At 45.4% G+C, this 27940-nt stretch overlaps 1 protein-coding gene across 1 annotated transcript in view; it reads right to left on the minus strand.

Annotated features, from left to right (window-relative positions):
* LOC147881515 (hsp70-Hsp90 organizing protein-like) overlaps positions 1-27940 on the minus strand; it is an 80220-nt gene that overhangs the window by 36329 nt on the left and 15951 nt on the right. The window contains exons 2-8 of the mRNA XM_087402257.1: positions 16699-17634; positions 16294-16582; positions 16113-16198; positions 5500-5670; positions 5354-5406; positions 5168-5234; positions 5006-5065 (exon numbers count right to left, since the gene is read on the minus strand). Of these exons, the coding sequence (XP_087258383.1) occupies positions 5006-5065; positions 5168-5234; positions 5354-5406; positions 5500-5670; positions 16113-16198; positions 16294-16582; positions 16699-17607 (1635 nt within the window). The 5' untranslated portion in view covers positions 17608-17634. The remainder of the gene's footprint in view (positions 1-5005; positions 5066-5167; positions 5235-5353; positions 5407-5499; positions 5671-16112; positions 16199-16293; positions 16583-16698; positions 17635-27940) is intronic.

Raw genomic sequence — 27940 nt, forward strand, 5'->3', positions numbered from 1 at the left:
TATTCATATGATTGTAGTCTATGTGACAATATTGTATAGACTGTAATGAGGATTAGATACGGGCTCTTGTGAGCATCGCCTTATTCATATATTTGTTGGGCTTCAACTCCCAAAACACACAAACAATATGGACATTACCAAATCAATAATAAATCACCACCCCTGACATTTGCAGGGATGATCGGGTCCTAACGGACCCTGTGTCGTGTCTCATATCCACAATTTTATTCATTCGTTAATTCCTTTAAAATTTTAATAAAATGCTAGGATTTAGGTTCAATTTTGAGTTAACACTCGTGTGCATGATGGAAAGCTTGCTTACCGCAACCTAGTTCGTATGTTTTAGTGACACCCGTATGTCCAGCCATGGCTTATTCATGTATTTAATGGGCTTCAACTCCCAAAACGCACAAACAATATGGACATTGCCAAATCAATAATAAATCACCACCACTGACATTTGCAGGGAGGATCGGGTCCTAACGAACCCTGTGTCGTGTCTCATGTCCACAATTTTATTCATTCGTTAATTCCTTTAAAATTTTGATAAAATGCTAGGATTTAGGTTCAATTTCAAGTTAACACTCATGTGCTCCTATGATGGAAAGCTTGCCTACCGCAACCTAGTTCGTATGTTTTAGTGACACCCGTATGTCCAGCCATGGGAGAGGAGTGCATTCTTGCAAAACCAATTGTCTATATTTTGAGTCTGGCACTGAATAAATTCTGTCCTGGCACCACAACAGCCCATTATGCAATTTGAATTCCAAATGACCCTAAGTAGAAGGCTTCTACAAATCTGAAAATATGGGAGCTGACTTAGAATTCTGCATATACTCTTCTTGAATGCCATGAATCCACTCCTGATATATGGTAGAGATAGCAAATAAATTGCAAGCCCACATCCTGGACAAGGCATCTGCAACCACTGGGTGAGGAAGAATTTGAGTGTCCTATGATCTGTTTTCACCTTAATTTTACTCCCGTACAGATAGTGGTGTCATTCCTTGAAAGCATGCAAGATAGCCAACATCTCCTGATCATAAACATGGTAATTGAGTTCTTTGGCATCAAACTTCTTACTTTCAAAGGCTATTGCCTCGTGTTCCTGCCTCAGAACAACCCCCAATCCTTTTCCACCTCTACTCTCAACCCATGATCAATCTCAGTAACAATCAGTCCCACCTTCTATAAGGTCTTAGAATTGATGAAACTATGAGTGCTACCGCTGTCCACAAGCATGTGAATAATCTTGCCATTAATTTGCCCTTTCAATATGATAGTTTCAACACTTTTAGCACCCATCAAGGCATGAAAAGATCCATGTGGCTGGCCTTTGAGGCGAGTCCCTCGTATGACACTACCAAGTATGCGCATAGTCCTGCATGTGCATACCCGCAAAGATTACGTGATCCTCATCTTGCTTAGGGTAGAAGCGAAAATAATTTTCCTTCGTAAGCCACTCCTCCAGCTCATTAGGTGTGCGAGTGTCCCCTTTAAACCTATGCACTATGAGTTTGTCCTTGATATCCTTCGCTGCTTTAGATAGAAGCGAAAATAATTTTCAGCTTTGTAAGCCACTCCTTCAGCTCATTAGGTATGCGAGTGTCCCCTTTGAACTTATGCACTGTGGGTTTGTCCTTAATATCCTTGGCTGCATAATTCATGTGTGTGTAACCTCCAAAAATTGCGGACATCATCACGCTTGAGCTTCACATAATCGAAAAAGGACATCTCAAGTTTGATGGCCTCAGGTAGGGCCTTATATGAATGCAAGGAATCTGCCACCATCTCATCAAAAGTGGCTTGATGCCCACCACTAACCCCCTCATGCATACTAGTTGCTGCCATCTGATGCATTGGCTGTGTCTGGCTATAGGTGCTCACTGACAGAGCGATAGGTGCATGAACCCCTAGCTGAGCCTCTGCCAAATGCATCTCTCCGAAATGATGGCATGCCAAAGGGCTCAGAAGAGTACTGACCTCTATCGCCGGGGTGTAGGCTGGCAAAACCAAACCAACTGCAGGCATACTCGCTAGTGCGGTGAAAGGAGCACTAACTAGATGCATTAGGTCAACCCAAAAGAGATGGCTCCGCCCGCATGGATGCAAAAAACTGTGAGCCAAAAGATGGCTTAACATCCTGCAAGAAGGTGCTTTGCGGCATAGAGAAAGCATCATCCAAGTCCAAATAATCCCCATGCTGGGTACATGCAACGGTCCAGAAGACTAATGCTCATATGCACGATGGGCATCTGCCATAAAACCCCTACGTGGAGCAGACAAAACATCTTGACTGTCTGAGTGGTTTCCTTGCTAAGGTGCGGGCTGCTTGCCCTTGTCCTGCATAGCCTAACCAATCTGCTGCTCGAGCTGCTGTCCCATCTGGGCAAGAGCTGTATCCTACATAGCCATGGCTGTGGTAAGCTGCTGGTTGAAATCTTGTCCCATCTGGAGGATGGCACCCTGTGTCTGCGTTGCCTGCGCTTCTCGTGATGCAAGAGAGAGAGGGGATCTCTTTAACAGCAGTGGATACATCCATTGTGGAAGGCAATTGCTCATGCTGAGTAGCCTCATCACTATCATACAATGTATCCCGAGAGGCACGGACAACATGGTGACTGCCACGGGACAACAAAACCCTGCTGTAATGAGCACCTGATATATCGTGTTGAAACACTAAAAGGACGATGGAGAAGTTCAAGAGGACAGTCGATGAAGAGGCTTCAAAATGGAGTCGAAATGGCTCCGAGCGGGGCTGTGAAAGGCCCCAAAAAGAGGTTGGAAATTTTGCTTTTTTTTTGGGGGTGGGGGGTGGGGGGGGGAGGAGGGGTTTCCTTAAGACACCTAGGACAATTAGTACTTTAATCCTAAGACCTTTAGGACTATTAGAGTGCCCTGGTTAATTGACTTGACCCAAGGTAAGATTTACTAGACCTTGGTTGGGTTAACTTAACTAATCTAACCTAACCTAGTATCTTTTTTTTTTCAAAGAAACCTAACCTAGTACTTAATCTAACCCTAGTTAGCTTCACCCAACCAACCCCCAACTAACTAGACCTAACCCAACTTAACTTAATTGAACTAGACCTAGCTAACCTAGAGTTAAACTAACCTAAGAATTAATAATCATCACCTAATATTTGCATGCAGGAGCAGCGAGACACGAGCGAAAATCAATGGCAGATCGAGCGGTTCGGGGAGACATCTTCACTAGCACAACGAACTGGCAGCGATGCTACGGATTGCACGGCGGAGCAGCCCGGCGGTAGGCTGAGGCGCTCTGGGTAGGCAACGGATCGACAATGAGAACAGCCATATCCTGCCACAAAACTAAGATGGACAGCGTAGAAGAGCAAGACCTCTGATAGAATGATGCGCTGAGCTGAGTAGCATCGACTGCATGACATGACAATAACCAACAACCATGCAGCCACCTGTATCATCCAGCTCACGACTGCACACCATAGAGATGAGAACTGCAGCCTAGGATTGAGAACAGCCACGTCACACCAAGATCATTAATCCCCTTCAGCTTTGTATGGGACCTTTCTAGTCCTGAGCGCTGCGGTTGAGTCGGGAACCCTCAATCAAACAGTAGAGTTGGGTTGATTCCTAGGGCCCTTTGCTATCGCTGTCCCTAGTGTCGCCTAGGCAATTTCTGCAGGCGTCGCTTAATTGCAAGCCTTCAAGATGACGTTGTATAAGGCTTGGACAAGGGGCATCCGTTTCTACCACCGTTAAACACTGTCACTGTTTGAGCGAGCTGCTAGCAGAGGGCAGCTCTCTCCATTAGTGCATAGCTTTCTCCGTTGTTAGCTTTTGGGGAATGGGCATGTTTATGCTATCTTCGAACTACAACAGTACCAGATGATGGTGAAAAGGGAAAGACAAAGATGCCAAGGTCAGAGCTCTGATACCAATGCAATGAAGGAGGCCAGGGCTGAATTGGTGAAGTGCTAGAGATGGCAAGAAAGGGGCAAGAGGAGAGGAGAGAGGAAGAGAGATAGAATGGAAAGGGGTAGAGGGAGATGAAGAGAGAATAGAGTGAGGGGAAGAGAGATAGAGAGAGATTAGGCAGCACGTAGGAGGAAGGAGGTGGGAGTAGATATGATTAGATGTCACATCAAAAAGGTACCAAATAGTGGTGGATGGGGACTTATATATATATATATATATACCTTTGTAAGACTAGAATAAGTCCAATCATACAAATTTAGATTTTTTGTTGTTCTAAAGACCAAAAATCTACACAAAAAATAAAAGGAAAAATGAAAGAGAAGAAAAAAGAGGTAAACAAAAACTATTATGAAAAACGAAATGAAGACATACTTAGCAAGCAAAGCAACACTTATGTCGTCATCAGTGCCCAAGCATAAGCAGCTATACTGGGTTTCTAAAGACCCGCGGAGTCCCTCCACATTTCCCACCTAAGAGGCCTCTAAAGGTCCTCTAAATTGCCCCTTTTTCCCCTTCATTACAGTCTGCACTAAAGAGGCTCACCCATGAAGAGCCTAAGCAAGGAGGGGGTGCTGATATTAAGGAAAAAAGAAGTCCAAACGGTAAGGCAGGCCTAGCTGGGGTGATAAAGGTCTTTCACCCATTCTTCAAAGCTCAAAATCGTTCTTGACCACATCAACACTTCTAATGAAAGTCTTTGGTACTCTAGCGAGACTTATCCCAACAGTTGCTCTTTCTGAAAGAACATCATCTTGTATACACGTAAATATGTATATATGTATGTACACTCGCACTCTTATCTTTCCTCTCACCGAAATTTTGCCATATCCAGACCCAAGGGAAATCTTTCCTTTCAACATTTCAAGAAATTCGCCATCTAATACAAATCATCAGCCATGACATCAGTCATGCTTTTCAAGAAGTACATACTATGACATGCAACTCTATAGCTACAAAGGAGTTAAATAAAACTATGCACACTTCACTCAAACAAAACACAACAAATACAAAAGCTTCTCAATAGGCAAACTGATGGTAAAAATACCTGACGCATAATCGGATCTGAAAGTATGCTTTGAATTTCTGGATCTTGCATGGACTTAGCCTGCACATATAATAGCAGGTCATGAACCAGTAAATAAATCTAACCAGGGGGAAAACGAAACTCACCTGAGGTGATTGAAAATCATCCAAAGACCATTCTCACCTGCCTCTCCTTCAACTCCTCTTCACTTACTGCTCCTCTGTTGGCAGCCTCAATTTGACCTATGCATCTACACCAACAAAAATCCACTTACAGAACTTCACACACACAAAAGAGTGTGACATTAAATGAAATAAGAAGAACATCACCAAATCAAATGAATTGTGGAAGAATCAAGAAATAATGTACCTTCGAATACCTTCCAGCAGCTCTTGATTGTTTTCATCAAATTTAAGGCCTGCCTGTATCACAGAAAAACCTAACCCTTGAAAAAGAAACATTCTAAACATTGGTGGTGAATACTCCCAAAGAAAGCCATGCACACCAAAACTAACCTGGTATGTTTCCAAGGCTTTATGATAGTCTTTCATGAAAAATTGAATAGCACCCTTCCGTGCATATCCTCTCACAAAAGAAGGGTCCAGCTCAAGACACTTGTTGGCATCCTTCAACCCCTCAGGCAAGGCACCAAGCTTAGTGTAACACGCTGCTCTATTACTGTAGACCTGCCAAGGCCCAAAATCCACACAGGTTGCAAAAGATTAGCACTTGATAAATGTCCAAAACTGGTGAACAGATTCAATGGTTGAACTGTTTTCTGACGCAAAAAATGTATGCAAAAATTAATTCGTTAAAAATGCACCTTACCTCACAGTTTATAAAAGAACCTACTGTATTCTGTTTAATAAGATAACTGTCCTCGCAAGAACGAATGATATTTCCATGCAGAAAGAAGTGCAAACACGATATAGTGCAGTTTCAATCTCATGATAGTCACTCATAAGGTTGAAAACCATAAACTCCATCATGCATAGCAGGGACTAGCTACTATGACATCCCCACTGACGTCATCAGCACCCAACAAAAATCCAAGGCAAGGCCAATCTTCTACAAGCTACTCTCGACTTATTCATGAGAGAATAACCAAAAGAACAAGGCCAAGCTAATCCTGCAGAAATTATAACAAAACCAAACAATTTGCCCATGCATCTCACTCTTAACAGCCCCAAACCCAATGGGGCACACAAGGGCAATTGTATTGTCCCATACACCTGCTGTTTTCATTGTGATCCTACGAAACTCTTGTAAACCAGCAAAAATGGCAAATGACCAATAAACCTTTCCAGAGAGCTTAGTCTCATCACCTCCACTAAATGTGCTTTGTCTCTCCCGACCATATAAATACATGGCAAACATTAGGTTCTTATTAAAGTATTGTGCATCATAGACAAAGAAGAAGCTTGCAGCACTCATGACCCGGCTGATGCAAGCATAGGAAGAGAGGGTTCCGAAGCCACCACCGCAGCAACAACAATTGAAGACGCTACTATTATTAGGGATTCAGAAATACACTTCAACATTGACTCATTTGAGCAGAGTCTAGATGGATCACAATATAGAAAAACATGGGATGCTTGCTATAGCCAACTCCCCTCGCAGTGGAAGGTTTACCTCAAGAACACAAGACACAAATATGAAAGACAAACTCACTGCATGTGTCTACTGAACAGTAAAGTGGTAAACTCAGATCTGAAAGAGAATGCAGATGTACAGCCAAACTAGAATAGATGTAAACCAACTTCCAAGTACAAAAACTGCCAAGGCATGTACCAGTACAAAGACTGCTAAGGCATGTACCAGCACCTTCAGCAAACAAACACTGAGGTAAGGTACCAAAAGATAGTTGCACCCCCTGAGGTAAACTCTTCCTCTTCTGCCATGTGCCTCTATCTAGCTGCTCAAAGTAGAGCACTCCTGTAAAAGTTCTGCTCCATTGTGTTTTGACAAATGCTTCCTCTACAGCTCCTAATTCTCTTACTGGATATAGGTCTGCATCCAGGTGTGCTCAGGATCTACTAGATGTCTGCTCCAACACGAACTGATTCCTGACCTCCTTGCTGCTCTGGAATGCAACCTAACACACCTCAAAGCGTGTTTTTTGACGGTTATGCATTTTGGAGACTTTCAAGGCCAGCAAGCAAGCTGAGACCTTGGCAGCCCGCACAAGAGGTGGTCAGAAAAAGATGCATGGCAATTTGCTTGATGTTGCATTTGCGACTGCTTGCAATGAAGAAATCTTATGCATAAGGATGGATTTGCAGAGAAGAGATGGATGCCATGAGGGCTGAACTGGATTCCATTCATGCAAATGGCTCATGGTAGTTGTGTGATTTGCTAGCGGTCAACCGTGCCATCAGCACTAAGTGGTTTTACAAGGTGAAACCGAAAGTTGAAGGCAGTGTAGACTGCTGCAAAGACCGCCTTGTTGCAAAAGGCTATGAACAACATGGCATTGACTTTGAGGAGACCTTTACTCTTATTGAGCAGGTAGAAGATAGTTCTGAGGTGCTAGGGGTCCGCATGTACGTAGCACTCTATCTTTTGGATGATGGCACACTGGGCACACATTTTGTATCAGGTTTTGTCCATCTTTGGAGCAATACATGTTTACGGTTTCTACTATAATGGTCATTGTTCAAATCCATCTCTGTATACTTGTTTGTACATGGCATTGACTTTGAGGAGACCTTTACTCTCATTGAGGAGATAGAAGACAGTTCTGAGGTGCTAGGGGTCCACATGTACGTAGCACTCTATCTTTTGGATGATGGCACACTAGGCACACATTTTGTATCAGGTTTTGTCCATCTTTGGAGCAATACATGTTTACGGTTTCTACTATAATGGTCATTGTTCAAATCCATCTCTGTATACTTGTTTGTGCATGACGGAAAGGAGCAAGATTCGAATTGTGCAAACAAGGACTGATCTTTTGACTTGACCTAAGACTGAGAGACTGACTTACGTAGCTTGTGCCTGATTGTCCCTGGACAAGGGGTCAAAACATACGACAAAATCTTCCTTTAGGGAACTATTACACACTTGTCAATGTAGCCAATGTGTCACTTTGCACCCAAGTGCAGGGGTGCATGTGACAGTTTGAAAGGCCGCAACTGTATGGAGGGGAGCAAAGCGATATCAATGGGCTGCAATATTGTCAGTTGTTGTGCCAAGACGTAAGTATTTATACGTATAATGTATATACGTACATATGTCAGCATGCATGCATGCCTGCATCTATGTAGTCAAAACAAAACCTATGGTTTTGGAGAGGGAAGGAGATCACTACCTTGGCCTAAGATTGTGCAGAACACCCCATTTAGGGCATACTAGCTTCAAGGAGCCAAAAATCAACAAGATTTACTCCATGGAGCCACAAATACCACATACTCATTCTAGTTTCATTAAATCGCCAATTTCAAAGACTACTGAAACAAAGACATCTCCCTTAGATCCAGAAGTGGCAGCTACTACGAAACTCCGCATAAACGATCTCGATTTCGAGCCACACATTATTTTCCACCATATCAAGAATGGTTGAACCATAAAACCAAAAGTAACTCCCACCCTTACATCAACACGCTCCCATCTTTCACCCATAGCATTTCTATCCTTGAGCAGAACTTGGACTGAGCAACGAGCATGGGAGGAGGCAAGTTAGAGCAAGAGATCCTGCTCTAATACCACAGTTGGATGCAGGGAGCAATGGAAGGAAGATGGTACTTGCAAATGGGAAGTTAAAAAGTACAAATGGTGGCCTATATAGGACCCAAGCTGAACTTAGAGCTAAGTGTCCTAGGTGAACCAAGACTAGATGTCCCAGTGTCCAAACTAGTCCTAAAGAGCCCACAAGGGGATACTAGGCTAACTAGCCTACAAGGCCATACCAAGGGTAAGCCGCAACACATGTTGGAGTATGCTTATTTTACAGCAAAGCGTTTTTTAGTCTAACCATCACTTGCAATCTTGAGGAAAAAATTATATTGAGCAAAGATGGTTGTGATGAAGGCCAAAAGTTGGTCAAGTTAGTGGGTCACGAAAATTAGTACTTTGGGGTGTTCGTCAGATAGAGAGGCCAAAAGGGATAAGGAGGTACACCGTCCTTCATGTGCAATGTATCTTTTGTAACTCCTTCCTAATCTATGCTCAACTCTCCTGCTTCCTTCACCTCCATTGACTTTGTATGTACTCTCCCTCCCTCCCTCTCGTCCCATTTTCTTTTCCTCTCTCCTTCTCTCTCCTACTCCATTCCTTCAGCTCCCATTCCCTTTCCCCTTGCTAGTTCTATCCCTCCTCCAGATCTGTCCCTATATACCTTTGTAAGACTAGAATATATCCTCCAGATTTTTGTTGTTTTAAAGTCCAAAATTCTATCCCCCTTCTCCAAATCAGTCCCCACTCCCTTTTCTACCGGAACAGAAACTCGAGAGGCTCTAAAAATTGTGCAAGAACAGAAACTCTATGAAAAAGTAATGGTTGGGAGTCAAGGTGCAAACCGCCATTCTATTCGGCTAACCTAATGTGTTGCCTTTAGACCTACCTCCTTTTCTACAAGAAGAGAAACTTGAGGGGCCCAAAAACCCTTTTTCGATTCAAAACAAATGTAGAAAACAAAAATGGGTAAATTGGGCAAGATAGAATTTGCAAAAGTGCTGAAGAGGTGAGTAGAACAGACACATCATCGCATGAAAGAGAAGTACAACATCCACACCTCGTCACCATGCTACCTGCAGATTCTAAACAATAAGCCCAAACAGATTGGGTCCTACCTTGGGAGTTTACAGAATACTAAAGCAAATTATCGCACTTAGCACACAATCTCACCTCTTTAATGCAAACACTAGACTATGTTACTATGGCAGGTATTTGTAGAGCGGCAGTCTGTAACAAAGGCATGTGAGTGTTGGGGAGAGAGAGAGAGCAAGAGAGAGTGAGCTGAGAGCTGAAAGCTTGAAAGCTTAGTTGCAATAGAAGAGTGTAAGAGTGTACAACTGAAAGAGTTAGAGATAAGGTTTTGTCCTAGTGACAAAACCTTAGTAGTCACTAACCATAGTTAGTGAACTAACTGCGGTTAGGGGGAAAAACCTCTTAAAGAGAAAAAAGTGCCCCTAACTAGCTTATTAAATTACATTGGTCACTGTTGAATTATATCTATAATTCTAACACCCCCCTGCAGTGCCAATGTCATGTACAAGGCTGATCAATCACCAAACGGATATAAGTTCAGGGCACTGCGAAATGCCTCAAACTTTTCACATGGTAGTGCTTTGATGAAAATATCTGCAACGTTGTCATGTGTGGACACAAAGATCATACTGATCTCTCCTGCATGCAGCTTCTCTCTGACATAGTGATAGTGAACCTCAATGTGCTTTGTGCGAGCATGAAACACTGAATTCTTTGCCACTGCAATGGCACTCTGACTATCAGTGAGAATTGGAGAACGACCCTCCAAAGACATATGAAGATCAGCAAATGGACGTCGCAGCCAGAGACATTCAACTGTTGCCGTGAAAGCTGCCCTGTACTCAGCTTCACATGATGAGGTAGCCACTGTAGATTGTTTCTTGCTCAGCCAGGAAATGCAAGATTTACTCAAAAAGAAACAATTGCCACTAGTGGACTGCCTAGTGTCATAATCACCAGCCCAATCTGAATTACTATAGAGAAGGACCCTCCAAAGACATATGAAGATCAGCAAATAGACGTCGCAGCCAGACACATTCAACTATTGCTGTGAAAGCTGCCCTGTACTCAGCTTCACATGATGAGGTAGCCACTGTAGATTGTTTCTTGGTCAGCCAAAAAATGCAAGATTTACCCAAAAAGAAACAAGTGCCACTAGTCGACTGCCTAGTGTCATAATCACCAGCCCAATCTAAATCACTGTAGGCATGCATCTGCAAGTCACCCCCTGGGAAATAACAAGCCAAAAGACTTCGTGCCCTGCAAATAACGGAAGATGCGCTTAACTGCCTGCCAATGCATAGTTTTTGGGCTGTGCATATACCTGCTCACCTGAGATACTGCAAACTGAATATCAGGTCTAGTGTTGCAGAGATATATGAGACATCCAACAGCCTGACTGTAAGATATGGCATCAACTGATTCTCCTGCATCATGCATTGTGAGTTTCAACCCCGGCTCCATGGGAGTGGCTATGGGCTTACAATCATGCATGTTAAATCTGTCCAAGAGTTTCTACACATACTTGGACTGAGACATAACAGTGCCACGTCTCTCTTGAGAGAACTGGATCCCCAAATAAAAGTGAAGCAGCCCCAAATCTGACATGTCAAAGGTGGTCTGCAAATCAGCTTTGAAATCTGCAATTTTATCTTCATTGGACCCTGTGAGCAGTAAGTCATCGACATAAAGAAGGATGACTAAAATTTCCCCCCTATCCATCTTGATGTAGAGGGTGCTCTCAGTAGGACTATTGTGCAGCCCCTTGCTGGTCAAAAAGGCATGAATCTTGGCATACCATGCACGAGGGGCCTGTTTCAGCCCATACAAAGCTTTGTTTAGCTTGCATACCTGAAATGCATTTGCTGTAATCTCAAAGCCTGGAGGTTGTTTCACATACACCTCTTCCAGCAAGTCTCCATTTAAGAAGGCTGTTTTTATGTCCAACTGATGAACATTCCACTCAAAATATGCAGCCATTGCAATAACAGATCGGATGGTGGTCATGGGATGTAGAAGCAAATGTCTCCTCATAATCTATGCCCTTTTTTTGAGCATAGCCTTTAGCAACCAGCCTTGCCTTGTATTTGTCAATGGAGCCATCGGGCTTCCGTTTCACCTTGAAAACCCATCGTGTGCCAATGGCATGTTTACCTGGTGGCAAGTCTACAACATCCCAAGTCTGATTTTTTTTAATGGACTGCAACTCATCATGCATGGCATTCATCCAATGCACATTGTCCTTTGCTTCTTCGAATGTTGTAGGCTCCTCTTCATCAAGAAGAGTACCTGCATATGCTGATTCCACTGAATTAGCACCTTCCATGTGCCTTGCTGCACTGCGAGTCCTGCCAGGTAATGGAGCATCAATCTTACTCTCCCTGAGAGTCTGTAACAGCCAGTTTGGCACTGGTTTTGCTGCATGTATGTCTGCAATTTCTTCCTGCACCACCTGTTCCACTACCTGTGGAGGTGGCAAGACGTCCTGTGGCTGAACTAAAGCATCGGGAGGTGGCTGTAAATTCTGATTTGCATCAGAAATATCAGCAGGGCAACCCAAGGCAATGGGTAGCAACCCCTCAAAAACATCCTCTCAAGAAGAAGAAGGCATATGAAATTCAGCCTGAGTGTGAGCTGAATTTTCTGCAAATATCACATCTCTACTGACAATGATCTTGCGTGTAGCAGGATTGTAGAGACGGTACCCCTTGGTTTCTGCACTGTACCCAACAAATATGCACTTAATTGCCTTATCTGACAACTTGTGCCTAAATTCAACTGGCACATGAGCATATGCAAGGCATCCAAAGACTCGGAAATGATCCACTGAAGGCTTTCTCCCATTCCAGACCTCATAGGGAGTTTTTGTTTTCAAAGCCTTAGTGGGAGCCCGACTTAAAATGTAGTTGGCACACATCAGACCTTCAAGCCAGAATTTGTGAGGCTTTGCCTTTTTGCTGAGGAATTAGCCTCACTATGAGCTGATGCACAATACCCTTGCCTTTCAGAAAAGCATCAAAATCTGCACACAAGTATTCCCCACCTCTATCTGTGCGCAATGTCTGTATCTTGAGTCCGGTTTCATTTTCAACCATGGCTGAAAAGTGTTTAAACACCATGAACACTTATGATTTGCGCTTCAGCCCAAAGACCCAAGTGAAATTGGAGTAATCATCAATAAAGGTGACAAAGTAGAGATGACCACCCAATGATGGATTTTTCATGGGACCACAGACATCACTGTGTATAAGCTGTAATTTGCGTACAGCTTTAACTGAACCATCCTTTTTGAAGGGGAATCTATGCATCTTGCCTAAAATGCACCCTTCACAGGCATGTGGAGGAGGTATCTCAAGAGGTGGCAATGCATCAACGATAGAGTGCTTCTGAAGTGTCATCAAGCTGTTGTAATGCATATGGCCATATCACATGCCATAATTCTGCATTCTGCATGGCAGCAGTAGGGGTAGAAACTGCAAGAGCATGGGCTGCTCTTTTCTCAAAAAGATCAAGCTGAAAAAGCCCACGTAGCAGAGTACCAGATAATCTTAAGGCATAATCATTTTCCCCAAAAGATGACCTGAAATTCAGCTCTGTTAAGAGTGGACATTGAAAGAAGATTCTTGGTGATACCAGGCACATATAAGACATCTGAAAGTCTGAAAACTAAGCCATCAAATGGCAGTAAGCTCAACTTCTCCTGTGCCACGTACTGAATATGACGAGTTATTGGCACAAGTGACTTTCTTACCAACGGGAGGTGGATGCAAGGAAGTAAAAAGACACTTCCTAGAAGTGATATGCTTGGATGCACCGCTGTCAAAATACCAAGTGTTCAGTGTTTCATTGACACTGAAAGCAGATGCATCCGTAGAAGAGTCATAACTGCAAGTCAAAAATGCATATGTATCATCATTACAAGTGGCTGTACTATCCCGAGCATCTGGAGCAGCCAACCTAGAATCTGAAATGCAAGATAAAAAGGCATAATCCTGTCCAACAAAGTTGGCTGCAGCATCCCCACTGTCAGATGCATGAGGAGCTGAATCTGAAACAGCCATACCGGAGCTGTTTTTCTTCTCTTTTGCAAGCCTTTTCCTGCACTCTGCAATGTGATGACCTGGCTTTTTGCAGTAATGACAAAAACCCTTCTTCTTGGGCTTACTTCCATCATTTTTAGCCTTTTGTGAAGGCTGTCCTGACCCACTGGAAGGCTGATTTACTGATGTCTTTGCCTGTCCCTTTGTTTTTTACTTAAACTTTGAGAGCATAGCTTGTTCACCTGCACGTGAAGCCAAGTTTTTCCTGGTCTGCTCTTCCTTAAGCAAAAGTCCTATCAACTCATGAAAAGTGAGAGGATTTGCACCCCCCCTCAATGATAAGTTCAACGAGGTATGAAAGCTGAGATAAAACTCGGGAAGAGAATTCAGAGTGGTAGTAATCATCTCTGAATCAAGAATAATCTCATCTATGTTCAATAATTGCTCTCTGAGATCCTGTAGCTTTGTGAGGTGGACTGACATGAAGTCACCCTCTTCCATATGTGTATTACTTAACTCTCTTTTCAAGAAAGATACCCTTGCATCATTCTGGGCTGCATACATGCTTTCTAAGATATCCCACGCTGACTTCGAGGTCTTACACGACCGGATATGCGGAATGATAAATCTTTTCACTGAAAGAGAGATGCATGACAAAGCTAAGGCATCGCGTGAATCCCATCTCTTCTGCTCTGGAGTAGTGGCTATAGCTACACCAACAACTTGTTCTGCAGCTGCACCCTGTGCACGACCTCTTCCACCTCCTTGCTGAGGAGGGGTATTAGGTGCCATACCTACTGGTCGAATCTCACCCCCATTCACATAATCCCATAAATTGTGATAAATCAGAATATTGTGTACCATAAAACTCCAGAGGGAGTAGTTGGTACCATCCAACTTGTCTTCCTGTGAAAGACCACCGAACTGAAAGTCATTCTGATTTTGTTGGGCCATATCTGAGAATGAGATTTAAGCAGATACAAAACTGAATTCCCTTACTGGGAATGAAATGCACAACTCCCAAAAAACATAGCCAATCACTGGCTGTAAATGCAACTCAGATTTCTGCACTTGCACTGTCGGAAATCTGTCCAAGCATCAAAAACTCTATGGAATCTGCCAAAAGTGCTGCAAAACACTTCAAGAAAGGCAGTATGAACTGAAAACTCCAAAATTGCTCTCCCAACACAAAAGCCCCAAAATAGGGCCGAAATTGCAATCGGAAAGGGGCAAATTGATTAAAAGCCCCAAATGTTGCAAGAATTGCGCTCTATCTGCAAAAGCACCAAAATAATTACAAAATCCCCAGATTTCTTCAAGAAATTGTACTGCAGAATTGAAAGCCCCAAATTTCGAGCTTGAAATTATTTGCAAAGTCCCAAATTTTGTCTGCAAGACAAGCAGAACCAAAAAGCCCCAAATTTCTGAAGCAGATTCTGCAAATTGATTGCAATGTCTGCAACAAACAAGATGCCCCAAATGTACTCCCAAAAACTGAGCCAAACAATGGCTGTCTGCAAAATGTGCCTGCCACAGATCACCTGCAGATGAAGGAAACCATGTACGGATCTGCAGGTACAGATCTGCAAGTACGGATTTTTGCAACTGGACTGTACGGTAATACAGAAATACACGTGCGGTACGGACGTACGGATCTGCGAGACAGTACGGCGAAGTACAATCGTACGGCGCTGATGCAGGTAATGCTGGTACGACGCTGCAGTACGGACAGCGACTGCTGTACGGCGTGCAGTACAGAAGATGTACGACGAACGTAGACTGTACGGCGCTGATGCAGGGTACGGCAGGTACGAATAGTGATGACGCAGCTGGTACGGTACGTGCAGGGTACGGCAGGTACGAACGGCGATTACACAACTGGTACGGTACGTGCAGGGTACAGATTCCGTACAGTCGTACGGACTGTACAGACAATCTTTGGATTGCTTCGAGCTGTACGGACCAGATGTAGCAGCAGGGGCGTGGGCTGGAGGCAAGAGCTCAACCAGGCTCTGATACCAAATGTGAGTGTTGGGGAGAGAGAGAGCAAGAGAGAGTGAGCTGAGAGCTGAAAGCTTGAAAGCTTAGTTGCAATAGAAGAGTGTAAGAGTGTACAACTGAAAGAGTTAGAGATAAGGTTTTGTCCTAGTGACAAAACCTTAGTAGTCACTGACCATAGTTAGTGAACTAACTGCGGTTAGGGGGAAAAACCTCTTAAAGAGGGAAAAGTGCCCCTAGCTAGCTTATTAAATTACATTGGTCACTGCTGAATTATATCTATAATTCTAACAGGGCAATGGATCATTACAGTTCTATGGACTGTAATACAAAACAAAATAAAGACTCCACACAGAAATTGAGAATAAAAGGAACAAATTGACCTTTGCATCATCTGGGTTTCTCTTTATAGCCTCCGTATAGTGTCTCACTGCTTCAGGATACCGTTGCGCTTTGAACTCCTCATTTCCTGCCAGATGTACCATGTTAACACGATATATAATAGGTATTAAACGATGAGAAATTTTGCATAACTTCAACTTTGCAATGCACTCAAAGACATACCCAATTCTCGCTCTTGATCAGCTATTGCAGGGTCAAAATATTCTTTCTGCTCAAGTTCTTTCTTTGCTCGTTCAGCTTCATTTAGTTTCTTCAAAGTTTCTGGATTCCTGTGTTCAGTAAGGGCCTTGTTGAAAGCTTCTATAGCCAGGTCGTAGTCCTTAGCAGATTTCGCTTTCTTTACAAAGGCTGTGCCCTTCCTTGTCAAAGCCTTGGCTACCATCTTATAATCAGAATGCAATTCCCGCCCTCTTTCCACAGCTTTGTCACAGTCTTCAATGCATTCATCATACTACACATTGGCACAAAATTTGTACAGATTTAAGTCTTTTAAGGTCTATTATCCACTAGTCACACCAAAGTTTGCAGACGAGATGATCAAGAAGAAACAGAGCTACAAACACAAACCTTTCCCATTTCAAGATATACTGCTGCTCTGTTGGTAACATACGAAATGTCTTCATCATCCAAGTCCATGGCTTTTGTGTAATGCTCTATTGCAACCTCAAAATCCTTTTTCTTATAAGCAGCATTCCCAGCCTCCTTCTCTTTCACTGCTTCTGCCTTACGTTCTTTTTTCTCTCTCTCAGTTTCTGAAATCTCCATTGGTTCTGGCTGGGGCTCTGGCTCTACTTCCGATGCACGTTGTGTATTATTGGAAGTGGAAGCAGAAGAGGCAGGCCTTGGGCTTGCATGTGATGGCTCAACACCATTTTCCATTTCATCTCCTGGAGCAGTTTGTATGTTTACACCGAGAAGGACACCTAACACCTGCATCATCCTGGGATCCTTCAAATATAGGTTGAGGTGCCCAGGATTTCTCTGAACGTCTTGAAGCATCCGAACAAAATCAGGTTGCTGAAGAAACACTTTGGTTCTGGGATCTGTAGAGACTTTAGCCCACACATCGGGTCCTGAAAAAATGTCACCAAAAGGAGATGATCCTGAAAACCCGCGTGGTTTTGATTTAGCTGCCTGTGCATCAGATAGACCTGATTTAAGAGCCTCATTATTGGGCTCATATTCCAATCCTTTCTTGTACGCTGCCACAGCATCATCATGCTTACCAAGCCCAACATATGCTGCACCAAGTCTACTGTACCCCTTGGCCCAGTCAGACTTCAATTCAACTGTCTTTTTCGCATCCTCTAGTGCTTCTTGATACTTGTGAATTGATGCATAAGAAGCAGAGCGGTTAGAATAAAGGACATGATTATTGGGAGTCAACGATATTGCATCAGAAAAATGCTTAACGGCATCTTCAAAATTCCCTGCTGAAAAAGCAGCATTTCCTTTTGCCTTTGCTTCATCTGCCATACCTCACTTGCCTAATAATAGTATCGCCTGCACAAGTGAGTTTCACTGTCAGAAAAGGATTGTTCATAACTTTGTAGAAATAGATTTGAAAGACATATTCAACAAATTGTTGGAGATGCTAAGAGAGCTTCATGCAAACAACTAAACAGAAAGAGCATATCGAATAGATGAGATTGTCTTTCACAAAGGAAAGAGGTGATGGAGTGCAAGCACAACAAGCATACAGATAGACTTGAGCATAATGAATAGAAGGAAGAAGAGACCCCTAAAGAGTAAAGGTGGCAGCAACCACTAGCCCACTTGGCCACAGACTTCATATGCTTTTACGCGGGCACATAGAAAATGCCCTTGTATTCTCAAAAAATTTGAGCAAGCAGCTCGGAGGGGGATCAAAGGAGCTGGTATGCTCATGTTGGAAATAGAGGATAGAATCACTCACACCTCACTCCCGATCTAGCTCATACAACACTCAGAGAGACGGAGAAAGAGATAGCCAAAACTCATATATACACCCCCTCTCAATGACACAACTGTGGGCCGATCCACACGTGTTGAATGAGGGGTTCCATCTGCTCCTTGGGAAGCGCCTTCGTGAAGACTTCTGAGGTATATCAACTCTATGACTTCTTCGTCGATGAGTTCTCGAACAAAGTGGTAGTGGACCTCAATGTGCTTCGTCCGTGCGTGAAACATGGGGTTCTTGGCAATCGCTATGCAACTCTAGTTGTCGCACATAACCACGATCGCATCTTCTTGGGCCACATTCATGTCCTCCAAGATCCACCTAAGCTAGCAATGCTTCACATGCCGTTGTACAGGTAGCCCTGTACTCCGTCTCTGTAGATGAAAGGGCAACATTAGGTTGTTTCTTACTCAGCCATGACACAGCTCTTGATGAGAGTAAGAAACAATATCCAGAGGTCGATATCCGGATATCAATGTCACCTGCCCAATCACTATCACAGAAACCTCCCAACTCAATGCCTCTGGTATAAGTGATGCCGTAGGTGCAAGTCCCCTTCAAGTACCTTACCACCCTCATACATGCATCCCAATGAGCCTTCTTGGGTGTAGTGGAGAACTGACAGAACAATCCAACTGCGTAGGAAATACCTAGTCGGGTATTGGTGAGGTAAAGCAAACTCCCCACCAGGCATCGATAAAGTGATGAATCAACCGGCTGAGATGGATCACGCACACTCAGCTTCAAACCAGATTCCATGGAAGTCACTCCTGCTTTGCAATTTTCCATCTCAAAGCATTTGAGCAGTTCCCTGCAATATTTTTCATGTGAAATAAAGATATTGCTCTTTCCCTGCTTCTATTAGAAATGACCCAGCAGAGGGTACGCACAGTAGAAGACTGATAGAATAGCCCAAGAGCTCACACATTGTGGTGTGGGTTGTGGAATCACAAACGTCCTAGATGTGCAAGCTATAGACAATGCTCAGAGACAAATATAGAAGCAACACTTTATATTTCCATCCGCCCAGAAACTAGGACAAGATACAATACCCAAAGGTTCTTCAACTACAAGACTGGCACTTCTAGATCTCTGAGCCCATGCGCTCCACCTCCAGCATATGTAGACTCTCTGTCTAGATCCCGTCCACCTTGCTGTCCAAAAGCTAGCCTAGGTGGGCAGCCACTCTAGCTCAATCTGCAGCTTCTCCTAGGTCACCTTGTCCTCCTGAATGTAGGCCTAAGGCTCCCCCTTTGCTGCTCATGTCTATTGTCCTAAGGGCTTCTCCAAGTGATATTGAATGAGGGCTGGAGGCCCTCCTTTTAGGACTAACCTGGATCCCCATAGCCGGAGCTGTATCTTTGTGGGATACAACGAAGAGTCCAAGGCCTATCGCCTATTCGACCCAGACAAGAAGAAGATCCTTATCAGCAGGGATGTGATCTTTGAGGAGACCGAGCCACAGTCTGCAAAAGAGGTTCCAGAACTTCCAGCATTACTCCCACCCAAGGTCACTATCCGAGAGGTGGAGCCGACTGAAGACCCCGAGGAGGAGGAGGAGAAGGAGCATGCCATTCCAGAGCCAGCTCCCAAGTCAACTCGATCAAAAGCACCTCCATCAGAGAAGAAGTATTTGAAGACGTTAGTAGACTCACGGGTCACGAACATTCCCGAGAGCAATTTTGGAGCGCGGCGGTCTCAACAAAACATGAAGACTCCGTCCGTGAACTTCGCTTTGGTAGCTCAGCTTGTGGAGCCCCGTTCCTTCCAGGAAACAAAGGATATACCAAAATGGCAGGCGTCCGTGAACTTCGCTTTGGTAGCTCAACTTGAGGAGCCCCGTTCCTTCTAGGAAGCGAAGGATATACCAGAATGGCAGGAAGCCATGCAGGCAGAGATGGATGCCATTTGAAAAATGACACTTGGGACTTAGTGCCCAAACCAACCAAGCAAAAGGTCATCGGGACTAAATGCGTGTACAAGCTTTAGTTCAAGTCAGATGGGAGCTTAGACAAGTACAAAGCAAGATTGGTGGTGAAAGGCTATGCACAGTCAGTCAGGACAAGTCTGCATTTTTTAATGGTAACTTGGAGGAGGAGGTATATGTGGCACAGCCACCAAGATTTCAGATTCTAGGATCCCCATCGAAAGTCTGCAAACTGAAGAAGGCCTTATATGGGCTGAAACAGGCCCCCAGAGCTTGGTACCAGCGGATAGATGTTTTTCTTTCAAAAGATTGGGCTTCAGCGGAGTCCATCAAAGGCGATTCTGTATCTCGACACAGAGGGGGATTTGCGGCTGGTATTGATTCTATATGTGCATGACCTCATCATTACTAGGGATCATATGAAGAAGATTGCTCAGGTCAAGAGACTTCTCATGGAGGAGTTCGAGATGACTGACTTAGGCATCCTTCACTACTTTCTTGGGATTGAGGTGAAGTTGTTGGAATGGTCACCTCCCCATCTGTAAGCCCCCATATGAGGAGAGCATGGGGGAGGGAGACCTAGGGTAGTACCCCACAGGAAAAGAGAGAAAGGGGCTGCCACATGGACAGCATCATGGCTGTCATGTGGGCAGCACATCTAGAGAAGACTCGGGACAGGTGGCGCGCAACTGTACGGAGCAGTACGGGGCTGGATGAGGCCTATTGGAGCAGCAAAAGAGGCTGCCATGAGGCAGGGACCTGCCTTTATATAGGCTGGGCCCTTGCCTTGATTGGAGGGCCAAGGCCCTAGAAGAGTGGGCCCAAAAGGCCCCTGGTTGTGAGCCTTAATAGGGCTGGACCAGCCACAGGCTGGTCGGCCAGTTTGCTGCAGGCTGGTCGGTTTTTGCCAGCCCCCTTGGGGCCTAACAAATGCTTTAGAACCGAAAACCCTTAAATGAGATATGATGGGCTTCTTACTATAATAAGCTTCATTTGGAGTCTTGCCATCAACAGCCTTGGCCTTGGTTCTGTTGAAGATGTGAACAGCAGTGTTCACGACTTCACCCCAGTAGGCTTTCGAGAGATTCCTCCCTCGCAACATGGTCAACCCTATCTCTGTGACGGTCCTGTGCTTCCTCTCAGCAACTCCATTCTGCTGAAATGTGCGAGCTATAGTGCTCTCTCTCTTAATCCCGTGCTTCTTGCAGAATCCATTGAGCTCGGTAAAAGCCCTTTGTCGGTGCGGAAGGCTTTGATTACCTCCTCTCTCTCCTTCTCTACCTGAGTCTTCCAGCCTTCGAATTTCTCGAAAGCCTGAGATTTCTTGGCCATGCAGAATACCCACGTCATGCGACTAGAATCATTCACTAATAAGAGAGAATACCGCGAACCTACAAATGAATTTATCGACATTGGACCTCAGATGTCGGCGTGAACCAACTCGAGCGGCTTCTTGGCCCGTGATGAGACCTCCTGTGGGAGCTTATTCCTGTGTTGCTTGCCTTCCACGCAAGCCCTACACACACGATCATTGCCTGTAATCAGTGGAAGTCCATCCACCATCTTTCTCTTCTCATCTCGGAGAGAGTGCCATAGTTGACGTGACCGAACTGCTCATGCCAGAATTTGAATCTACCATGGTTCCCGTGCACCAACAAAGCGTTAGCCCATGCTCCTCGACACCTTGAACCACCACCTGTCCGTTTGCCTTGGATGTGACAGTGACCTTGCCGTTATCGAATAAGACCGACATACTGTGCTTGTCCATCTGACTGACAAACAATAGGTTCTTGCACAATTTGGTACATATAGCTCGTTTCCTACAATCGTGATGAATGGAATACTACCGATACCCTTCACAGGGCATGACCGGTTATCCCCAATAGTGACCTTGGAATCAGGATGCCTACCTTCCATGGTTTTGAACCAATCCTTCTTGTTGGACATGTGCTTTGAAGCTCCGCTGTCCACATACAAACCTTCCTCTACTTCACTGACTACATAAGCGGAGCAATACTCAGTGATGATGAAGAGAGCGCCGGTCGTGACGTTTGCCAATTCGGTCCTTGGCTCCTCCTTGGACTTGGACTCCTTCTTCTTGAGATTCGCCGCCTTCTTGCGACACTCTTTAGCACAATGACCAAGCTTCTCACAGTAGAAGCACTTCATCTGCTTCTTTTTCTCTGCTTCCTCGGTCTTGCTTTTGTTCTTGGAGTCTTTGAACTTACCCTTGCCGAGCTTGTCCCTTGCCACGAGAGCCTTCTCGTCCGATTGAGTAAACAATTTTTCCCGAGCCTCTTCCTGTAATAGTAAAGGCCCAAGCTCCTCGAAGGTAAGAGGCTTGGTCCTCTGTCCTACAATGACCGTAGTCACGAAACTCTTAAAACTTCGAGGTAGCTTGTGTAAAATCAACAATGCCAATTGACTTGAATCTATCTTCTGACCAACTGCCACGAGCTGGTCCCTTACCACCTTGACTTTTGTCAGATGGTCATGAACATTGTATGTCTCAGTCATGTCCAGATTGTACAGTAAATGTTGGAGCATCAGAATTCTAGATGTATTGTCAGTTTCATACAAATCCTTCAGGATAGTCCACACCTCTACAAACGTCTCGACCATCTGGATGTGCGGAAGAACAGAGTCCGCCGTGGTCCCAATGATTACTGCTAGGGAGTGGGCATCTCTCTCTTCCCAATTCTCAAGCTCTTCATCATCCACTGGAATGACCATCTTCCCCTTGCTGTCCAGCAAGTCTTCCGGTTTTTCCTCCACCCCCGTTGTTAGCTTCCACAACTTCCGGGCCACTAGATGGCTCCAAATTTTCATCTTCCAGATCGGGTAGTTCGACCCGTCTAGCTTCCCTGACTCTCCGAAGTTCGGGATGGTGAATGAGAGGTATCTGGAGGAGGAGGAAGGAAGAGAAGGGGCTGAAGAGGCAACGGTAGAATCTTTGTCCTCCATCCTTGCTGTCATAAAGAACAGTAAACTAAATTTACAGCGAAGAACTTGACCACGCAGCAAACCTGAGTGTCGATTGGAGTCGCCTACTTGCTGAGGTACTCCGATCTAGAGCTGTGAACCTAGCTCTAATACCATGTTGGAAATAGAGGATAGAATCACTCACAACTCACTCCCGATCTAGCTCATACAACACTCAAAGAGACGGAGAAAGAGAGAGCTTCCACAATCGTGGGCAGACAAAAGCTCAACGGGTGAGCATGTACAAACAGCCAAAGGATGCTGTCAAGTGCTGAGCCACTTCTCTCCCTCTGCACGCTTGCCTGTGTGCAAGGCTGTTAAGTGCAGGTGATGAAAAAAGTGTGGGGAGGGAGGGGGTTTATATAGGAGGGCAGTCAGCCCCTAGAACTGGCCAACTTTTCCAGTCAATCCAGTCTGTCAAACCGACCCCCAGAAGGGCCTAGATGGCTGCCTTCTGGTCGGTTTTCTGGGCCAACCTTTGGCCTATCTAAGGCCCCATATGCAGGGCCTTTTGGGCTGCTGATGTGCAGTAGATGCCTCTGTATAGGCCTGGCACAATCCTCCACGCAGGTTGCTGTACCCTCAGCCCTTTTTCCCCTACAGTCTCCTGCCCCCTTGTCCCCTCAAAACGGGGGCTCACAGGTGGGGCAGTGACTTTTCTAACAGCTCAGACACGCACATGGTACGCAGGCCTGGGGCTACAGATGGACAGATTGCCACCGTTTCAGTATCGCCTTGAACCTCCATCCATCCCGCTCGTCTGTCAGGAGCCGAACCAAGTCATCAGACAGGATCTCTTGCAGCTCCAAACATTCAGGACCTGGTTGCACCTACTAAGCTTTCAATGCAACTCAGCTTCCACAGAGATCACTGCTTACGGATCTCAGAGAAGGGGTTCATAAAACTGCCAGGCTACATATCTCCCACATGCACTGAGGATCTCAATGGGTCAATTTCGGGTATCTTCATACAGGCTGCAGTTTGAGACAGGAAGAGCAGAGGGCATCCCACACAAGAAATGGGTCTGCATTTTTACATGATATGCCAGAGACGGAGACAAAGGATCTGCTTTCTGATGCTTTGTATACTATGAGATCCGTGGATGGCACCACTATCTTTTCAATAAGGGTTTTGGCCCACTCAAAAAGTTCCTGGCACATCCAGATCAGCAACATGTGGCTATTTTCCTTCTTGCGGCCTAGAGACACAGAGATCAGCTCATATGAGCACAGACGAGCAGTCCAGCCCAATCATAGCACAATCATGGATTTTTTCTCGGGTGACTCAAGCCAGGGACAACTGGGGATCAGACGCAAGGGAGAGCCAAAGGATACGACTCGCCCCGAGTGGACACTCACATGAGGGCCGCAGACATATCCTCTCTCTTGGCTCCCTACAGCAGCAAATATCAGCCGTACAAATCGTGATCCAAGGGGAGTGTGACCAACAGCACTTTCGGCCCAAGGTTGGTATGTCATGTGCACGGATTGGTATCTGATGTGTACTAGGTACACAAGACTAGCTCAGGTTAGCCTGGGGAGGCTTAGAGCTAGGCACGTGCACGGATTGGTATCTGACGTGTACTAGGTACACAGGACTAGCTCAGGTTAGCCTGGGGAGGCTTAGAGCTAGGCAGGCTTGATTCTCGGGTTGAGTGGCAAGGGTACGAACTATTTATAGGTCTTCGCTATTTTTGGCGCTCGGGGCCCGAGTCTATAAAAGGGGCCCAGGGGGTTCAGTTCTCAGTGTGCAGTTGGGAGCAAGTCTCGTTCCCAGGTGACAGGTCTGATCCTGATCCAGGCTGGTTTGGATCTGATTGGGAGTTCGTGCCAATAGCTCAGCTCGTGGCTCGGAGGGGACATCTTCTGATTCGGGATCACATCCCGTAGATGTCATAGTTGGGTGGTGAGCAGCCTGCTCAGATCTGATGTTGTGTGTGGTTTGTTTGCAGATCAGGGGTTTCAGGAGTGCTGGGACGTGTCAGTTGGTATCAGAGCCAACTCCTGAGGTAGGAACTTCTGATGCGGGAAATTTTGACGAATTTTTCCTCCAGGTATGCCCAAAATTCGAAATCTGTTGCTGCGTTTTCTGCTGGGTACCTGGGTTAGCAAGGGTGGACAGATGTGAGGGAAAAGGTAGAAGAAAGGAGGGAGAGATTTCGAGATTCCTGAAGGAGCCTGTGAGAGAAGGCTGTAGGAAGCTGGAGAGAGAGCAGAGAAGTAGGAGAGAGAGGCGAAAAGGCTGCGAGGGAGGCGGAGAGGTGACGCCTAGGCTGTACGGAACCAGGCGGGTGCAGGAAGAGGCGCTGTAGGGCAGCGAGCAGGCTGTGAGCAGCCTGCATAGAGGGAGCTTTTTTCGAAAAAAGCACCCCCTCCAAAGCTGGGGGAGCTTGGCCTTTTTTGGAAGCAGGGCTTCCAAATAAGGCTGCCCCGCTCCCTATATAGATGGGGCAGGGTACCAGCCTACCCACAGCCTTGCCTAGTGCCTTGAAGCCGCTCCTCGAGTCGCGTGCCTGCCTGCGCCAGCCTGCTTCAGCCTGTCCGTACCTGCGCCAGCCCTGCAACAGCACCGTACAAGCTGCGCCAGCCTGCGTCAGCAGCCGTACACTGCTTGCGTCAGCCATCGCCATCCGTACGGTACCTGCAGCAGCGAACCCTGCCTGCGTCAGCACCTCCTGCTTCGCGCTTGTACCTGCAGACCGTACGGACGCCATACAGCCACGTCAGCACCTGTACGGCCTCCGTCAACACCTGTACGGCCTGCGTCAGCAGACCATACAGCCACGTCAGCAGCACGTTTGCTGTAGGATTTCGCACGTGCATCCGGTAGCGGGTTCAGCGAGGTCTCGGGATTCGTGGGCTTCCGGTTCGCGGTTCCAGCATCTCTTTCCGTCAGCATCTCTTGGGACGGTTTTCCTCTGCTCCATTCTCCTTTTCGCTTCAGTTCAGTCAGTTACTTCTCTCAGTTCGTATTCAAATCAGATTTCAGTTATGTCTGATGCTGCAAATCCCGAGTTCACCATGGGAGAGCAGGATTTGGATTACACTCCTGTGGGAGAGGAGGATCAGGGTCTCTATGATGACCTGATAACCAAAAAGGCCTTCAGTGAATTTACGACTGCTCTAGATGGAAAATTTGAGCAGGTCAATGCAAATCAAACGGGGTTGACACAGCAACTCCAGGGGATTCAAGCAACTCTCACCCTTCTGGCTAGCACTGTGCAGGCACTCACGCATGTGGATGCCATGGCTTCAGTGCTAGGCCCGAATATAACTCCAGACCCTTTTCCGGGCGACCAAAAGTCTAGAACGAAGGAAGTAGTTGACACTTGGTTACACAAGTGGCAGGTACACTTCCAGTTCCACCCATACCCAGATGAGAAGAAGATCCAGCTTGCAGCGGGGTTCATGTCAGGTAAAGCATTACTATGGTGGAAGGAACTCCAGCCTAAGCCCGATACCTGGACAGATTTTGAAGGGGTTTTCAGGAAGGAGTTCCTGAAGAAGGAGGATGATTACGATATCGTTGGCAAGCTCAAAGCCCTCGATATGTCAAAATTAAACTTGACCTTTGAAGTTTACCTTCCAAGATTTTGGGATCTGCAAACCAGGGCCACTAAGATGGATCCAGTGACCTTGTTACGTTTCTTCGTGGATGGTTTGCCAGACTCCTACAAGTTGCAGATAAAGAACAACAAATGCACAACGTTGCAGGAGGCCATGACTTATGCACGCATATACGATGATACCATGGCTGGTACCAAAGCAACCACAGTTACCGACACGAGTGGAAAGAACAAACGCAAGTTCTTTCAACATACGACTGGTATTGGGGAGACGAAGTCTACGGACAACGCCTCCAAGAAAAACTTGACTCCAGCAAAGAATGGTAAAGCCCGTTTCCTTCGCACTCTGAGGCTCAAGAAAGAAGGACGATGCTTCTATTGCGAGGAGCGGAGCCACACAAAGAATGAGTGTCCCAAGCGCAAGAACCAAAAGTTGGTGCTTGGACCGAAGCTCCAGGCGGGTCCACGTACCGCAGCCAAGGGAGCGAACCAAGTCACGATGACAAGTATTTCAGTAAATGTCATTACCTGCCCACTCTCTTGTAATTGTACTTTCAATACTTCGTTGTTTGGTTCCCATGATCTTTTTCGAGTTTATGGAGAAGTTATGGACCAACAGGTTCACATTCTCTTTGATCCGGGCAGCTCTCACAATTTTGTTAATTACAAATTTGTGCAGAAGATGGGGCTGTCCACAGTACCTAGCGACCACACCTATGAGGTGCAGCTTCCAGCTGGGAAGCAGTTTTGGGATCGCAAGGTTGAAGCGCTTCCTATCCGGATTCAGGCCTACATGGGAGCTCTTACATGTTATGTTATGCATCTGGAGCATGTAGACTTGTTGATCAGGATAGAGTGGTTTAAAACCCACAATATTCAGATCGGATGGACGGAGCATACGCTTTCTTTTGTAGATAAGGACACCTCATTTTGTATTCAGTGTGATAAAATTCCCTCTTCTCAGGGGCCTATTGTATCTGCGATGCAGCTTCGGAATATATTAAACACTTCTCATTATGATGTCTATCACTGTGTTTTGATTCCACTTTCTTCATTTGTTGTTTCTGTAATTAACAAAAATGAATTAAGTGTGTTTGAACACCGTGAATTGAGAATGTTGTTAGATAATTTTAGGGACGTATTCCCAGCTCAACTGCCGGAAGGTTTACCTCCAGAACGGGCAGTAGATCATCGCATAGACTTAGTCCCAGGGGCTCAACCTATCAGTATACCACCTTATAGGATGAGCCAAGTAGAGGAGGATGAGTTAGCTACTCAGCTTCTGGATTACCTGAATATGGGCTATATCCGCCCAAGTAAATCACCTTGGGGTGCACCTGTCCTCTTAAGAAAGAAGAAAGATTCTTCCTGGAGAATGTGTATAGATTATAAACGA

The sequence above is a fragment of the Dipteris shenzhenensis genome, chromosome 31 (genome assembly GCF_047967505.1).
Source record: "Dipteris shenzhenensis isolate YYH24624 ecotype China chromosome 31, Dip_SZ_1.0, whole genome shotgun sequence".
NCBI lineage: Eukaryota > Viridiplantae > Streptophyta > Polypodiopsida > Gleicheniales > Dipteridaceae > Dipteris > Dipteris shenzhenensis.